We start from the raw sequence: 18842 nt of genomic DNA, 5'->3' as shown, positions 1-18842 counted from the left end.
TCAGACCATGACCTTTTCGCATAGAGCAGATAGAATGCCTACAGATACAGAGCTTATACGCCACATAGCCAGTAGAGGAAAATCTTTCCGGTATAGGTATACCTTAGGAAATAGGATTACGAGAGTTGGAGAGGTATCACCAGGATACTGTGCACATATCGTACAACCTGATACGTGTACTAAGCAGATGGAAGAATTAGGGTTAGGAGATTTCACATGGAAGGTGTGTAATATGGTTATGTCCTACTCCGTCCCATATGTTCTCCCCGATGATGCATATTTCATATGCGGGAGAAAGGCGTATAAGTGGCTTGCCCCAAACTCTGAAGGATTGTGTTATATTGGAAAAGTACTGCCTGAAGTAATGACTGTATCACATGACAAAATGAAAGACATACACCGTGTTGCCCAAACTCCTTATACTCACACCCATTACGAGCACGTAGTTAAACGACACCTGATAGAAAGAACAGAGCATCCGGCCTCTGACATGATCCATGAATCCACCGGGATTCAGTTTCTAATCGCGTTAGATATCACTCGCACCGCTAGAGGAGTGTTGAATTATAAATACATATCTGCGCTCGCCAATTTGTTAGATAATATCACTGAAATGTATGATGACACGTTTAGGTATACTGGAAGAGAACTTCAGGCTTATAAAACAGAACTGGTACAGCATAGAATGGTTCTTAATTACCTCACAGCAGTGACAGGCGGATATTGTGTCACACTGGCAACACAATACGGCGTGAAATGTTGCACATATATTACGAATAGCACCGAGGACCCGGTCGAGGTCATAGACCAAAAGATGGACGATATTCTCCAACTGAAGTGGGAATTTCGCAGGAGACACAATCTCACCCTTGCTGCTGTGGGTAATGAGCTGACTGGTTGGGTGTCATGGTTGAACCCGCGAAATTGGTTCTCTGGTTTAGGAGACTGGGCTCAAGGAGTCATAATGGATGTTGGGAAGTTTCTCCTATGTATCTTAGGTGTTATCATAACGATTGGTTTGATATTTAGATGCGGTCAGGCTTTAATGAGGTGCAATCGTCGTACTAGGGTAATGAGTTTAAGGAGTGAGGAAACTGTAATTCCAATGGACTTGATTTATGACCCAAATGTAGAAACAATGATGTGATGAAAATGCGATTTCTACGGTCCGTTTCTTTCACCTGTTTTTCCGTTTCCTCCAAGGTAAAAAGACCCACTTGGACGAGGAATTTGATGAGCCGATATACAGACAACAGAGGGATTAAAGAAGAAGTTTTGACAACCTGATACACAGATTTTTGATGAACTATGCCATGGATCCCCAGTTTCCCTAGAAATTTTAAAATTACGCTAGCCCAACACTTTTGTAAATCTATGGACATTGACAGCTTTTGCTCGCACCTTATGGGCAAAAGCACAAAGAAGACTGCATTCAACAGACACCAAACAAGACCTCAATCGACGAATGTACATTTACCTGACATAGAATACCACCGCATTTACCGTAATTATGTCTTTTCTTCATTTCTACAACCCTCAGGTAATGACACACATAGTCGATAGGGAATACAGGCACAGATATCAGCAATCACATATCTCCCCCATTCATGTATCATCAACTAAAATGTGCTCCCCCATTTTGTTACAACCAAAGCCGAAAAGAGCTCGGTAAAGTTTGACAGCCCATCCACAGACCCGTACCACGGGATAAGAAGGAATTCAAATGTATACTTCGCAATACCTCGAAGCATGATTTAAAACACGTACGGCGCGATGATACATGACCCCCAAGCACGGATTCATACACACATGCTTCTGCTATCTCACTAGGTCATACCCTTTTCCTACCTTCTCCTCTCCTCCCCTACCCAACCATGTAAATGTATTAACCCCTGACGTATATTTTTCTCTTTTTGAAATGTTTTAGAAGGTGGCAGTTATTGTCGACTGCCAAAGGGTGGACTGTCAAAGTCAGAAAAATATCTCTATGCACATTACCATATTTGCACCTCACACAGGTCCGTGCTGCGCATGCGTGCGCTCTCCCGTACGTGCGCATACTCACATTCGCGGGCACCCGCAGGCGCACGGTATGCGTATTTACGGTAGAGTTTATGTGATCGTAGCGTGCGACTCAATCGTTACATATTTTCACTATATAATGTATTTTGTAGATCATGGTCCCTTTGATAGATTCTGAAAGTTTAGTTAACATAGCATGTTCCTGAACAGAGAGATCCCTCTTTGTATTGTACGAAGGGTCTAACAGGGGTCATACAGTGGTGTTTGGTACCCATCGGAAGAGTATTTAAATAGCAATATTCCGGTGTTGGTTTGGAGCGGATTAATCGCTCGTGCGAATAGTTATGGACATAAGAAGTTTATGTCCATTTACTATTATTTGTTCTTATTTAGTCATGCGGCGGGAAACCCAGTATCCCACCCACCTGAACAGTTGGAAGCAGTCACAGCCCACCTGTATGAATCAACCTATGACCTTTTGTTATAATGCGAAGCCGAATTCCTGTGTCCAATGAACAATGAGATTGTAGGGACCATTGAATTGTATTGTGTGTGGGGCATAAATAGGCAGGCCGACCATATCCAGTTCACTCTCTTCAACGGTTCTCATTGCTGATAATCGGGAGCTGGATATCGAGGCGCATGCGATCGTTTCCCCTTGTGCGTAAGTGTTTCTCCGCAACTATATTGATCTTCTTGTTATTGTGGGCCAATCTCTCTCTCTCTCTCCTCCTCTTTCTCTCCTATTTTCTCTTAAATAGTAATTGTATTATATTCCCTGTGTAGTTATCTGGTTAGGTAGTCTATGTTATATTGTAGTGTATGATTTGTATTTGTATTAATTCTTTTGCAAGTATATCATTCAAAATATATATATTAGGCGTTGGACCCTAAGCCCAGGTATCTGTGTAATTCTTATAGTGTTTAGTATTCTCAGAGCGTCGGTGACGCTCAAACAGCTTGTAAGTTAATAAGGTTATACTGTGTTGCATTTACGTTCTATCATTACACTAAGGTCTTATTGCACAATACACTGTTTATGGTTTAGATACAAAGGTTTAACATTGTGAGCGTCAGCGCCGCTGGTGATCTCCTCGTGGTCCCGAGCGTCCGCTACGCTATAGCGAATCATTAAGTTAGTCGGCAGCCAATAGCGTGCCTGCCCGTGATCTCTTGGCCGTGAGCGAACGTGACGCTTGAGCGTCTCGACTACGGCTAAGCGATTGTTACGCAACGTGCGTACCCTTACGGTACTTCATACGTAGATAGCGTACAGTGTTCTTAGACCTCATAAAGGGTATTATATAAGATAAATATTTAGCTTTATCAAAGTGTATTGTGTTTTTATTGTATTTTATGTGTAGTGATTCGGTTAGGTATTCTATGTTATTTTGGTAGTGTATAACTTGTATTTGTTTATTCTTTTGCAATAGAACGTTCATTTAAGGTGTTAGAACCTAAGACCGGTATTTGGTTGATTATTATATTGCACAAAGGTTCTCAGAGCGTCACAATCGCTCAAACAGCTTTAGTATAAACAAGGTTAAGCAGCGTTATATCGCTACAGTGTTTTAGTACAAGGTCTACAGTATAAGAATATCCTTTTGTGTGTTACATTCAAGGTCTACTGATTGTTATCTTGTGAGCGTCTGCGCCGCTCGTGATCTCCTCGTGGTCTCGAGCGTCCGCTACGCTGATAGCGTAGCATTACGGTAGTCGCTCACCTATAGTGTGCCCGATACCAATAGCGTATTCTCGCGAGCGTTTGTGTCGCTCGAGCGGCTCGCTCCCGATACAGCGTCCGCTACGCTAAGAGCGTACCCTTACGGTACCTCGTGCGCCAATTGCGTACTGTGTCTCTTAACCTTTTAATGTGTTTTAAATAGGATAAATATTATAGACATTGTCACTACCTTGCCAGCGTATTTCATGCTCAATCCAGTGTTGGGTAAGGCAAAATCCATGTGGGTCATATGCAAGTGACCCGACTCAGTTGATTTCAGGTGTCAAAACTGTTGCCCGAGACTCGTTAACCCTTCAAAACTACAGCTACTTATTTAAAATGGTAAATTATAGTGTATGTGCCCACCTTGCCAGCGTATTTCATGCCCAAACCAGCGTTGGGCAAGCCAAAATACTGGTGGGTCATATGAAAGGGACCCTACTCTGTGAATTTCAGGTGTCAAATTTGTTGCCCAAGACTCATTAACCCTTGCAAAACTGATTGATCTGAATAAGAAGCTGAAGCTTGAATAAGAAGTGAATAAGAAGCTGGCCGAATAAGAAGCTAACTTCAGCCTCGTGAGATTCAAGGAGATTGTTACTATTCCAGGGAGTCTCCAGCAGAATGAGGGAGGATAGGCAACTATGAGAAAGGGGGGAGGTCTGCTGGTAATGGAGTCCTGAGCCCAGACTGAGAGGTGGGCCCTTGCAGTACTCCCAGTGCTGTGCAATATAGTTGATTTTTTTGCGACCATGATGTCACGTCATGTCACTTAAAGAGAGGAGGAGCCGCAATGCATGAGGAGCATCCAGAAGAAGCAGGTAAGTGTCATGTGGGGGCTGGAGAGACAGAAAGGGGCTGGATGGACAAGAGAGACTCAGCAGGATTGGAGAGACAGTAGTGGGCTGGCTGGGGCTAGAGGGATGTGTAAGGATAAAGTACCAGGGAGAGGGCTGCATATTTTGTCATAATTTCTGATGGCATCCCTGGCCATCTCTACTATATATGCTGGCAAAACCAGTAGACTGCATAAATGTTTAGTTATCAAATAACCAATAACTAACCATGGAGGACAGGTGGCAATAGAGATCAGTTGAGTTATATGATTAAATTATATATCTAATATTCAGATTAAAAATGCATTCTACTGTTTCCTTTGCAAAGTACTGAAAACCTGGGGCTGTCCCCAGGAAACTTTCACAAGAAATGGTAACTATGCTGAAGAGAAGCTGTGCAGCTGCTGAGAACGTGATGCTCCTGTCAGTCACTGCCTTTTGTGTTTGTAGAGATTATCCGAGCATGACTCCTTCCCTGCTGCAAGGCGTTGCCTCCCAGACAGCCATATTTGATAAGGGCATAGTAGTGTCATCGATGACGTCATGTATCAGCATGTGACCTCTGCACTATCCACCTCACAGATGAGGCTGCTGCTGCTGCCGGCCGGAACATGGCGCTGTACAGGACGAGGATGTGCTGGAAGGTAGCGAGCAGTCGGTGCATGAGGCAGTGTGTGCTGATGCAGTGAGTATACGGGGATCAGGTACAGCACCGAGTGTGTCAGCAGTGACAGTTGGCTCTTTGTAGTGCATAACACACAGGTGACACCAGGCACTCTCATAGGCATGCAGTAATGTTACTTGCAGTGTACAGTCATCATCACACTGTTACCAGCACCATGGCGACCGTGTGCAATAGAAGACTTACAGGACGTTTATGATTACTGGCTTCTCATAATTAACGCTATATAATTTTCAATGAAAAGATCACTGTCCTTGTAATACAGTATTATCCAGGAACATTTTCACTGGGATCTGGCAATGGGGGGAGGGTTAGGATTGAGGCACCACAAGGGTGGGTGAGGGTTAGGCTGCGCGGGAGGGGGAGCGATGATGATGATGATGCACGCTTGGGATCAGGCTGCGGCATTAGCGTTTCTATCCTGGGTGAAGTGTGTGCATGGGGGCCCAACACTGCACACACTGCACCTATGTTGTTGTAATACTTACCTTTCCCGAGTCCCGCGACGAGCGGTGCTGCCGCTGCAAAAATCCCACCAAAAATAGCCACCGTGCATGCGTAGTACAAAATTTGTCTTTGGACCATGGCGGGCGCCATGTTTCCAGAGACCTGCGCAGTACACTCTGGCACAGTGCCGGAGCCTACTGCACCATGGAGAGGAGGGAGCCCACCCAGAGTCTGCACACGCCCCCTCCTCCAATTTGGGGCTGCAGGCAAGGAAGGTTAGGGGGGTTGGGGATCCCAAGCACCAGGATCCCGATACCATCCCCTTCCTCTGACCAGGTGCATCTCTGCTATAATATGCAATATTTGCTTGCCAAAAAATACCGGTACATTTCCTGTTATCTTCCCACCATTTTATTTTTTTCCTCTTATCTGCCTGCTTCTTCTGTTATGTTCCAACCTCTGCCGTTACCCACTGCCTCCTGTTATGTGCCCACTTTTCCTGTTATGTGCTTGCCATTACACAGTGCCTCCTGTTATGTGCACGCCACTGCTGTTACTCACGGTCTATTGTTATGTGCCTGCTTCTCCTCTTATGTGCCTGCCGCTGCCATTACCCACTGCCTCCTGTTATGTGCCCGCTGCTGCTGTTATCTGCCCTTTTATTCACTGAACTTTGTAAATCCGAACACAGGTGTAGACACGCAGTCAGTGGAATCCATGTGGGGAAAAGCAAACTTTAAGAACAAAGCGTTGGGGCGCTGATAGTAGCGTGTTGGATTAGTACCTTTGTGAATGTATAGTGGAGAGCATATAACAGGAAAGATCCTACATTACCAATTGTTCTAATATGAATGCACTTTTGAAAATACAATTATAGTTATTAGCGAACAACATTGCATTAATGCATTTGCCTATATGACAGTGAGCCTAATTCAGACCTGATCGCTAGGGTGCGTTTTTTGCATCCCTGCGATCAGGTAGTCGCCGCCTACAGGGGGAAGGGGGATTCGCTGTGCAGGGGTGCGATCGCATGTGCAGAGAGCTGCACAGCCCAGGACTTACTCTTCCAGTGCGATGATTGGGGTTGGAGCTGACGTCAGAAACCCTCCTTTCAAACGCCTGTTCCCTCCTGCGTTTCTGCGCACACTCCCTGAAAACGGTCAGTTGCCACCCACAAATGGCCTCTTCCTGTGCTATTGCTTTTCTCGCACAACCTGTTGCTCCCTATCGTTGCGGACCGGCGCGCCTGCGCATTGCGATGCATGCGCAGTTCAGACCTGATCGCAGGCTGTACGAAAACGCAGCCTAGCGATCAGGTCTGAATTACCCCCTGCGTGCTAGGCTGGAGCTAGGATACCATTTGTCGGGTGTGGATCATTGGGTCGACCCATGCTTCGGGCAAGGTTACTATTCTCAATCGTAGGCCACGTGGATCGTTAAGTATGAAAAAGTTCCAAAAATGTGAAAAACTCATGTCGACCTTTTTCATGTCGACCTAATGCAGGTCAACCAATAGTGGTCAACCTGTTGACTGTCGAACTAAGGGCCTTATTCAGATCTGATTGCAGCAGCAGCAAATTTGTTAGCAAATGGGCAAAACTATGTGCTCTGCAGGTGGGACAGATGTAACATGTGCAGAGAGAGTTAGATTTGGGTGGATTATGTTCAAACTGAAATCTAAATTGCAGTGTAAAAATAAAGCAGCCAGTATTTACCCTGCACAGAAACAAAATAACCTACCCAAATCTAACTCTCTCTGCACATGTTATATCTGCCCCCCCTGCAGTGCACATGGTTTTGCCCAACTGCTAACAAAATTCCTGCTGCGATCAACTTGGAATTACCCCCCATGTGCAGTGCAGGTGTGGCAGATATAACATGTACAGAGAGAGTTAGTTGGGTGGGTTATTTTGTTTCTGTGCAGGGTAAATACTGGCTGCTTTATTTTTACACTGCAATTTAGATTTCAGTTTGAACACACTCCACCCAAATCTAACTCTCTCTGCACATGTTACATCTTCCCCACCTGCAGTGCACATGGTTTTGCCCATTTGCTAATAAATTTGCTGCTGCGATCAGATCTGAAGTAGGCCCTAGAGGGCTAATTCAGACTGATCGCTCGCTAGGCGTTTTTGCAGTCCTGCGTTCGCATAGTCGCCGCCCATAGGGGAGTGTATTTTCGCTGTACAAGTGTGCGAACGCATGTGTAGCAGAAATGTACACACAGATTTTGTGTAGTCTATAAGTAGCCCAGGACTTACTCAGCCGCTGCGAACACTTCAGCCTGTCCGGGACCGGATATGACGTCAGGAACCCTCCCTGCAAACGCTTGGACACGCCTGCGTTTTTCCAAACACTCCCAGAAAAAGATCAGTTGACACCCACAAACGCCTTCTTCCTGTCAAGCTCCTTGCCAATGCCGGTGCAAATGGATCCTTCACAGAAACCCATCACTGAGCGGCGATCAGCTTTCTACCCGTGCGACGCACCTGCACATTGCAGTGCATGCGCAGTTTAGACCTGATCGCCCGCTGTACGAAAACGCAACCTAACCTAATCAGGTCTAAATTAGCCCCTAAGTGTGTTCGACCCAACAACCGCATGCCCCATTTGTAGCATGAAAGTGAATGGGAAATCGGCCGAATTTAGGTCAGAACAAAATTGGCTAGGGCTTTGCTGCAATTTACAACCCAAAGGGAAAAAGCGCGCTCAATGCTTTTTCTTTGGGGAAAGAATCACGACTTTGACACGTTATTCATCAAAAACCTGAACTTATCAAAATTCTGCGACCTTTTTGCATCTACATCACACACCCTATCGAATGACACCCGAACCATCAAAATCGGTGTTGTCATTGCTCTCACAATAAAATTGTATAGCCCATTAAATACCGTATATAGATAGTTCTTGTTATTCATGTAGAGCTGCAAAATATTCCCATACAAATACCGAGAGACTGAAAGTCACAATCCACCTAGGTTATACTGTACTGGCTCTTTTGTGGTTCTGTATCTCTGCACCATAAAGACAAAAACACACATTAACCATAAGAACTAAGGTGGAAATCTGAGCCCAAATAAAGTATTAGTGTCTAATCCAGGCCTTACTAACCTTTGGCTCTACAGCTATTGTAAAAATACAAGTCCCATCATGCTTTGCCACAGTTTTGCTATTTAGGGAATGCTAAAACTGTGGCAGGGCATGCTGGGATGTGTAGTTTCACAACATCTGGAGAGCCACAGGTTGGCCAGGCCTGGTCTAATCTATAACTCAAAATACAGGGCTGGAACGAGAAGCTGGCACTTCTGGCAAATGCCAGAAGGGCCGATGGCCTGTTGGGCCGGGCTGGCTGTGCGCAGTATGGAGGCCAATCAGGGATTTTGGCTTAAATTTGTCCGGGATTCGGGCCAATGCTTTTTTTTAAAGCTGGGCAGCGTCTGAGCCGGTTCAGTATATGGCTCTGACGCCGCCCGGCTTCCCCTACCCTCGGCTGTGCGCACTGCACAGCTAGACATTGTGATAGAGGTCATGCAGCACAGCGCAAGCCTCGCCCGCCGGCCCGCCTCCTGCCACCCATACCGCCTGCCGCACCCGCCGCATGCTACCTGGACCCGCCGACAGCCGGACCTGAGGAGGGTAAGTATTTTTTATTTTTAACCGTAGCCATTCCCAGGTAACCTGGGAATCCCAGAATTGACCGTTTTTCAATCCCAAATTCCGGGGTTGAATAAACGGCCTGGGATTGGCCTCCCTAGTGTGCAGTGCAGCCTTCTGGCTCTCTGTCCACTTAGCACTTCAAGGCTGGCACAGAGATAGATGTTGCGTGACCCGTGGTCGCGCATCCCTTGTCAAGCGCACGTGCTCACACGTACATGCCAGGGCTGTGAAGCAGCCCCAGTCCATCCCTGCTCAAATATGTAGAGAAATTGTTTAAAATGTCAGAATTTCAAACATGGCTGCTTCTTATTACATGATCCCCTGTTCCCAAATTTCCTACTTAGTCCGGATAGGAAATGGGTAGGATTTGGAAAGATATGAGCATTATTTTGCCAGATCTGGGGTGTGGCCCAGTTAGTCTCTAAATTCAGGCCAGTAGGGTATGTGGTAATACATTTACAGTACTATTAACCAGTTCAGCTCAGGAAACTGCAGACAAGAAATTGTGGATTAGGATTTGACCTTTATTTTGTAATTGAATTAACGTGGCCTCTGTAAATTAGTTGATATCAGACATGTTTTGTATATCAATTAACTGTGTCTGCGCTTATGGGATATATGCACAAGTATGATTATGGAGATCTATGCACTCATTTTAAAGTAGCAAATTCAGACTTTACTCCATTTGTAAGTCCTCTCTGGTACTGATCCCATTTATCATAGATCGCATATACATTGTGATCTGGGTGGGATCTTGCCACCCAGGATCGTATTGCAATATGCGGTCACATCGAGCTGATGTATCAATTAGCACCCGTAGGGACAAGGGCTCCAATAGGAGCCCGTCCCTGCGATGTGCCGTTACAGCTGCTGGGGGTGCTGTGTATGGACAGTCAGCATGACTGCACAAGCACAGCGGCCACTTCCGAGGAGGGTTCTGGGGGGAACCCTCTGCCGGACAGCTATGCGATGTGTAGCCCATAGGCTACAATAAGCTACTACCATTTTCAGATGGTGGTAGCTGTGGCTGTCTTTATCGGGAATGCTTTGCGTTCTGGATATTGGTAAATATGGCAACATCGCATCGCCCATAGAAACCTACGGCTGTCGCAGCTGCCGGCGGAAATGGAGGTATCGCAGCAGGTGTCGGAGTTTATATGTTGCAGTTCCTCCTTCATACATTCAGGTGATATTTGGCGCTAACCCCCCAAAACACCCGAAATAGCTGCAAATATGCATTGATAAATGTGCACCAGGTCTAACCACTAATCTAATTACTACTTTGTTTAATTACTTTTGCTGCTATTATCCAATTTACCTTTGGCATCATTCTAAATAAAGTATAGTGAGAAAGCAATAAGTGGTTCTGAGAAGAAGCTCATTCTGGGAGGAAGAAAAAAAATATTTTGACAGTGGCGGCAAACTTGGAACTGTCCCTGGAAACTTGGGTTACTGTATGTGACCAACTTATAATGTTTCTCTGACGTCCTAGTGGATGCTGGGAACTCCGTAAGGACCATGGGGAATAGACAGGCTCCGCAGGAGACTGGGCACTCTAAGAAAGAATTAGGACTACTGGTGTACACTGGCTCCTCCCTCTATGCCCCTCCTCCAGACCTCAGTTAGAATCTGTGCCCGGCTCGAGCTGGTTGCACACTAGGGGCTCTCCTGAGCTTCTAGTAAAGAAAGTATTTATTAGGTTTTTTATTTTCAGTGAGATCTGCTGGCAACAAACTCACTGCTACGAGGGACTTAGGGGAGAGAAGCGAACCTACCTGCTTGCAGCTAGCTTGGGCTTCTAGGCTACTGGACACCATTAGCTCCAGAGGGATCGAACACAGGCCCAGCCTCGGTCGTCCGGTCCCGGAGCCGCGCCGCCGTCCCCCTTGCAGAGCCAGAAGCAAGAAGAACGTCCAGGAAATCGGCGGCTGAAGACTTCGGTCTTCATTAAGGTAGCGCACAGCACTGCAGCTGTGCGCCATTGCTCCCTATGCACACCACATACTCCGGTCACTGATGGGTGCAGGGCGCTGGGGGGGGGGGGGCGCCCTGGGCTGCAATTAGAGTACCTTAAATTGGCAAAAAACACATATTATAGTCTAATAAACTATATATGTGCAAAAATCCCCTGCCATAATATTAATAAAAGAGCGGGAGAAGCCAGCCGAAAAAGGGGCGGGCTATCTCCCTCAGCACACTGGCGCCATTTCCTCTTCACAGCTCCGCTGGAAGACAGCTCCCCAGGCTCTCCCCTGCAGTTTCCAGGCTCAAAGGGTAAAAAAGAGAGGGGGGGCACTAAATTTAGGCGCAAAACTGTATTGTATAGCTGCTATAGGGAAAATCACTTTGTGTAGTGTAAATCCCTGTTTATATAGCGCTGTGGTGTGTGCTGGCATACTCTCTCTCTGTCTCCCCAAAGGACTTTGTGGGGTCCTGTCCTCAGTCAGAGCATTCCCTGTGTGTGTGTGGTGTGTCGGTACGGCTGTGTCGACTTGTTTGATGAGGAGGCTTATGTGGAGGCGGAGCAGGTGCCGATAAATGTGATGTCACCCCCTGCGGGGTCGACACCAGAGTGGATGGATATGTGGAAGGAATTAACCGACAGTGTCAACTCCTTACATAAAAGGTTCGATGACATAACAGCTGTGGGACAGCCGGCTTCTCAGCCAGTGCCTGCCCAGGCATCTCAAAAGCCACCAGGGGCTCAAAAACGCCCGCTACCTCAGATGGCAGACACAGATGTCGACACGGAGCCTGACTCCAGTGTCGACGATGACGAGACTAATGTACATTCCACTAGGGCCATCCGTTGCATGATTACGGCAATGAAAAATGTGTTGCACATTTCTGACATTAACCCAGGTACCACTAAAAAGGGTATTATGTTTGGGGAGAAAAAGCAACCAGTGGTTTTTCCCCCATCAGATGAGTTAAATGAAGTGTGTGAAGAAGCGTGGGCTTCCCCTGATAAAAAACTAGTGATTTCTAAAAAGTTACTAATGGCGTACCCTTTCCCGCCAGAGGACAGGGTACGTTGGGTGACATCCCCGAGGGTGGATAAAGCGCTCACACGCTTGTCAAAAAAAGGTGGCACTACCGTCTCAGGATACGGCCGCCTTGAAGGAGCCTGCGGATAGAAAGCAGGAGGCTATCCTGAAGTCTGTATATACACACTCAGGTACTATACTAAGACCTGCTTTTGCTTCAGCATGGATGTGCAGTGCTGCAGCAGCGTGGTCTGATTCCCTGTCTGATAACATTGATTCCCTTGACAGGGACACTATATTGCTAACCATAGAGCATATTAAAGACGTAGTCTTATATATGAGAGATGCACAGAGGGATATTTGCCGGCTGGCATCTAGAATAAATGCAATGTCCATTTCTGCCAGGAGAGTGTTATGGACTCGGCAGTGGACAGGTGATGCGGATTCTAAAAGGCACATGGAGGTTTTGCCTAGCAAGGGTGAGGAATTGTTTGGGGATGGTCTCTCGGACCTCGTTTCCACAGCGACAGCTGGGAAGTCGACATTTTTACCTTAGGTTCCCTCACAGCCTAAGAAAGCACCGTATTATCAAGTACAGTCCTTTCGGCCCCAGAAAGGTAAGCGGGTTAAAGGCGCGTCCTTTCTGCACAGAGGCAGGGGTAGAGGGAAAAAGCTGCACCATACAGCCAGTTCCCAAGAACAAAAATCCTCCCCTGCTTCCACTAAATCCACCGCATGACGCTGGGGCTCCACTGGTGAAGCCAGGTGCGGTGGGGGCCCGTCTCCGGAACTTCAGCGACCGGTGGGTTCGCTCACAGGTGGATCCCTGGGTTCTACAAGTGGTATCTCAGGGATACAAGCTGGAATTCGAGACGTCTCCCCCTCGCCGTTACCTCAAATCAGCCTTGCCAGCTACTTCCCCGGACAGGGAGGTAGTGGTGGCGGCAATTCACAAGCTGTACCTCCAGCAGGTGATAATAAAAGTTCCCCTCCTTCAACAGGGACGGGGTTACTATTCCACAATGTTTGTGGTACCGAAACCAGACGGTTCGGTGAGACCCATTCTAAATTTGAAATCCTTGAACACTAATATAAGGAGGTTCAAGTTCAAAATGGAATCGCTCAGGGCGGTTATTGCAAGCCTGGAAGAGGGGGATTACATGGTATCACTGGACATCAAGGATGCTTACCTGCATGTCCCCATTTACCCACCTCACCAGGTGTACCTCCGTTTTGTGGTACAAGACTGCCATTACCAATTCCAGACGTTGCCGTTTGGTCTGTCCACGGCACCGAGGGTATTTACCAAGGTAATGGCCGAAATGATGATACTCCTTCGAAAGAAGGGAGTTATAATTATCCCATACTTGGACGATCTCCTTATAAAGGCGAGGTCCAGGGAGCAGTTGTTGGTCGGAGTAGCACTATCTCAGGAAGTGCTACAACAGCACGGCTGGATTCTGAATATTCCAAAGTCGCAGCTGGTTCCTACGACGCGTCTGCTGTTCCTGGGTTTGATTCTGGACACAGAACAGAAGAAGGTGTTTCTCCCGGAGGAGAAGGCCAAGGAGTTGTCATCTCTGGTCAGAGACCTCCTGAAACCAAAACAGGTGTCGGTGCATCACTGCACGCGAGTCCTGGGAAAGATGGTAGCTTCTTACGAGGCAATTCCATTCGGCAGGTTCCATGCAAGGATCTTTCAGTGGGATCTGTTAGACAAGTGGTCCGGATCGCATCTTCAGATGCATCGGCTGATCACCCTGTCCCCGAGGCCTAGGGTGTCTCTGCTGTGGTGGCTGCAGAGTGCTCATCTTCTAGAGGGCCGCAGATTCGGCATACAAGACTGGGTCCTGGTGACCACGGATGCAAGCCTCCGAGGTTGGGGGGCACTCAGGGAAGAAACTTCCAGGGACAATGGTCGAGTCAGGAGGCTTCCCTACACATAAATATTCTGGAACTAAGGGCCATTTACAATGCCCTAAGTCAGGCAAGACCCCTGCTTCAAAACCAGCCGGTGCTGATTCAGTCAGACAACATCACGGCGGTCGCCCATGTAAACCGACAGGGCGGCACAAGAAGCAGGATGGCGATGGCAGAAGCCACAAGGATTCTCCGATGGGCGGAAAATCACGTGATAGCACTGTCAGCAGTGTTCATTCCGGGAGTGGACAACTGGGAAGCAGACTTCCTCAGCAGGCACGACCTCCACCCGGGAGAGTGGGGACTTCATCCAGAAGTCTTCCAACTGATTGTAAACCGTTGGGAAAGGCCACAGGTGGACATGATGGCGTCCCGCCTAAACAAAAAGCTAAAAAGATATTGCGCCAGGTCAAGGGACCCTCAGGCAATAGCTGTGGACGCTCTAGTGACACCGTGGGTGTACCAGTCGGTTTATGTGTTCCCTCCTCTTCCTCTCATACCAAAGGTGCTGAGGATAATAAGAAAGAGAGGAGTAAGAACTATACTCATCGTTCCGGATTGGCCAAGAAGGACTTGGTACCCGGAACTACAAGACATGATCTCAGAGGACCCTTGGCCTCTGCCTCTCAGACAGGACCTGCTACAGCAGGGGCCCTGTCTGTTCCAAGACTTACCGCGGCTGCGTTTGACGGCATGGCGGTTGAACGCCGGATCCTGATGGAAAAGGGCATTCCGGTTGAAGTCATTCCTACGCTGATAAAAGCTAGGAAAGATGTGACAGCAAAGCATTATCACCGCATATGGCGAAAATATGTTGCTTGGTGAGAGGCTATGAAGGCCCCCACAGAAGAATTTCAGCTGGGTCGATTTCTGCACTTCCTACAGTCAGGAGTGACTATGGGCCTAAAATTGGGTTCCATTAAAGTCCAGATTTCGGCCCTGTCTATTTTCTTTAAAAAAGAACTGGCTTCACTGCCTGAAGTTCAGACGTTTGTTAAGGGAGTGCTGCATATTCAGCCCCCTTTTGTGCCCCCAGTGGCACCTTGGGATCTCAACGTTGTGTTGGATTTCCTAAAATCACATTGGTTTGAGCCACTTCAGACCGTGGAATTAAAATATCTCACGTGGAAAGTGGTCATGCTTTTGGCCTTGGCTTCGGCTAGGCGGGTGTCAGAATTGGCGGCTTTGTCCTGTAAAAGCCCCTATCTGATCTTCCATATGGACAGAGCAGAATTGAGGACGCGTCCCCAATTCCTCCCTAAGGTAGTATCAGCGTTTCATTTGAACCAACCTATTGTGATGCCTGCGGCTACTCAGGACTTGGAGGCCTCTAAGTTGCTGGACGTAGTCCGGGCCCTGAAAATCTATGTTTCCAGGACGGCTAGAGTCGGAAAGACTGACTCGCTGTTTATCCTGCATGCACCCAACAAGCTGGGTGCTCCTGCTTCAAAGCAGACTATTGCTCGCTGGATCTGCTCCACGATTCAACTTGCACATTCTGCGGCTGGACTGCCTCATCCTAAATCAGTAAAAGCCCATTCCACGAGGAAGGTGGGCTCTTCTTGGGCGGCTGCCCGAGGGGTCTCGGCTTTACAACTTTGCCGAGCTGCTACCTGGTCGGGATCAAACACGTTTGCAAAATTCTACAAGTTTGATACCCTGGCTGAGGAGGACCTTGCCTTTGCTCATTCGGTGCTGCAGAGTCATCCGCACTCTCCCGCCCATTTGGGAGCTTTGGTATAATCCCCATGGTCCTTACGGAGTTCCCAGCATCCACTAGGACGTCAGAGAAAATAAGAATTTACTCACCGGTAATTCTATTTCTCGTAGTCCGTAGTGGATGCTGGGCGCCCATCCCAAGTGCGGATTGTCTGCAATACTTGTATATAGTTATTGCCTACCTAAAGGGTTATTGTTATGAGCCATCTGTTAGTGAGGCTCAGTTGTTATTCATACTGTTAACTGGGTATAGTATCACGAGTTGTACGGTGTGATTGGTGTGGCTGGTATGAGTCTTACCCGGGATTCCAAATCCTTTCCTTGTTGTGTCAGCTCTTCCGGGCACAGTTTCCCTAACTGAGGTCTGGAGGAGGGGCATAGAGGGAGGAGCCAGTGTACACCAGTAGTCCTAATTCTTTCTTAGAGTGCCCAGTCTCCTGCGGAGCCCGTCTATTCCCCATGGTCCTTACAGAGTTCCCAGCATCCACTACGGACTACGAGAAATAGAATTACCGGTGAGTAAATTCTAATTATTTGTGGCGTGGTAATCTGTAGCATTTAGTAGGTTTATCACCTTTTTCATTCATTATTTTTACTTATCTTTTGTAACTTGATACAGTAAAATAGTAGTGACTATTTGAGAAGTGAAGACAAGTTATTTTGGGAGAAATATAAATTCCGTCATGCACAGTTGGCCATTCTTTTTTGTAGCAGGCTGGAGGCTAGTTTACAGGCAGAAGTGACAGCTGTTGTGAGTGCCATTGAAGGACTGCTGTTGTTTCTCTCTGTTCTCTGCCTTACAGGACTGCGAGCATTTTCCATTTTACCTGCATGTACTGTATACAGAGGGCTAAGATTGTCAGGTCAGCCATTTAAAACAAGATTCTTATGAAAATCAGTGGCAACACTGAAATTAATTAAGAGGTTTCTTTGAATGTTGCCTTTAGGCTACATCCGGGGGTTAAAGTGGAGGGAACTGAGTTTCACCACCTGTAATGTTAGGGGGAACTAGTTCCACCTCCTCCATTGCCCTGCACAGTAATTCCAACAGAAAAGCTCACCCCATGACCTATGTCAATCGATGATGCAGGCGGCGCTAGTGTTACTGATGAGCTGCAGCCATCTTCCCTTTCCTGGTGGCTCCATGGTCCCCCTCCATTTACAGCTCACTCCTCCTGGTACTAACACATGCTGTGTCTGTTGGACAGCATTCATCCCCTCCTCTGGTCCCAGTGGCTTCCTTTGCCAGCACGGCATATATGAGGTCATGCTTTCACCGCTGCTGAAGTGAAGAGGAGCCATGAAGTGGAGCAGGCTCTGCGTCTTGAAGACAAGATGAGAGGGGGCTGGAGGGACAAGAGCGGTGGGGAAGCTGCTGGAGGGACACAGGCGGTGAGCTGCTGGAGTGACAAAGGCAGAGAGGTGTATAATAGGCATTATGTGTATAAGCGGCACGTGTAAGGGGCACTACTACTGTGGGCATTTGGTATATAAGCGTCACTACTACTGGTGGCATTTTGTGTTTAAGTGGCATTTATGTCTGCATTTTGTGTATAAGCAGCACTACTGTGGTCTTTATGTATAAGGGGCACTACTATTGTGGAAATTTTATATAAGGGGCACTCTGTGTACATTGTATATAAGGGGCACTACTGTGTGGCATAACATATATAAAAGGTACCATTGTGTGGCGCATTGTGAATAAAGGACACTACTGCGTGACCATTATAAGGAGCATTATTACTGTGTTGTGTAATATGAATCGGGTGCTACATGCAGTGTAATGTGAATAAGATTGTGATACTGTGTGGTGTAATTTGAATTAGGGGGTACTATTGTGTGACCCCGCTGCTTCTTTGTGAGATCAATGTCCCTTTAAAAAGTATGGGAAGTAACATAGAAACATAGAATTTGACGGCACATAAGAACCACTTGGCCCATCTAGTCTGCCCCTTATTTTATCCTTTGGGCAATCTCTACCCTTTTTGAACCTTAATTCTTTGTAAGGATATTCATATGCCTATCCCAAGCATGTTTAAATTGCTCTACAGTCTTAGTCTCTACCGCCTCTGATGGGAGGCTATTCCACTTTTCCACTACCCTTTCTGTGAAGTAATTTTTCCTTCTATTTCCCCTGAACCTCCCCCCTCCAGTCTCAGTGTATGTCCTCGAGTTCTAATTCTTCTCTTCCTTTGAAGAATGTTTCCCTCCTGAACTTTGTTAAGACCATTGATACATTTGAAAGTTTCTATCATGTCCCCCCTTTCCCTTCTCTTCTCCAAACTATAGATGTTAAGATCTTTTAGCCTTTCCGGGTAAGTTTTGTGATGTAGGCCATGCACCATTTTAGTTGCCCTTCTTTGTAAACTCTCTAATGTATTCATAGCCTTCTGGAGATATGGTCTCCAGAACTGGACACAGTATTCCAGATGGGGCCGTACCAATGACGTATACAGTGGCATTATCACTTTTCTTTTCCTGCTACTGATTCCTCTCCCTATGCAACCAAGCATCTGACTTACCTTTCTCATTGCTTTGTTGCATTGCTTTCCTGCCTTCAAGTCACTTGAAATTGTGACTCCTAAATCCCTTTCCTCCTCAGTAGTTTCCATTATAGTACCCTATATTTCTCTGACGTCCTAGTGGATGCTGGGAACTCCGTAAGGACCATGGGGAATAGCGGCTCCGCAGGAGACTGGGCACAAAAGTAAAGCTTTAGGACTACCTGGTGTGCACTGGCTCCTCCCCCTATGACCCTCCTCCAAGCCTCAGTTAGATTTTTGTGCCCGACCGAGCAGGGTGCAATCTAGGGGGCTCTCCTGAGCTTCTTAGAAAAAGTTAGTTTTAGG

At 47.0% G+C, this 18842-nt stretch overlaps 1 protein-coding gene across 2 annotated transcripts in view; it reads left to right on the top strand.

Annotated features, from left to right (window-relative positions):
• Positions 1–5115: 5115 nt before the first annotated feature.
• Positions 5116–18842, top strand: part of LETMD1 (LETM1 domain containing 1) — a 101559-nt gene continuing 87832 nt past the window's right edge. Inside the window, exon 1 of one of the 2 annotated variants that reach the window (XM_063952292.1) lies at positions 5116–5266. In XM_063952292.1, the coding sequence (XP_063808362.1) occupies positions 5193–5266 (74 nt within the window). In that variant the 5' untranslated portion in view covers positions 5116–5192. Of the gene's footprint in view, positions 5286–18842 lie in introns of both variants that reach the window. The other variant, XM_063952293.1, reaches the window with a different exon arrangement.

This window comes from Pseudophryne corroboree, chromosome 2 (assembly GCF_028390025.1).
Source record: "Pseudophryne corroboree isolate aPseCor3 chromosome 2, aPseCor3.hap2, whole genome shotgun sequence".
Classification (NCBI taxonomy): Eukaryota; Metazoa; Chordata; class Amphibia; order Anura; family Myobatrachidae; genus Pseudophryne; species Pseudophryne corroboree.
This window is presented reverse-complemented; position numbering and strand designations above follow the sequence as displayed.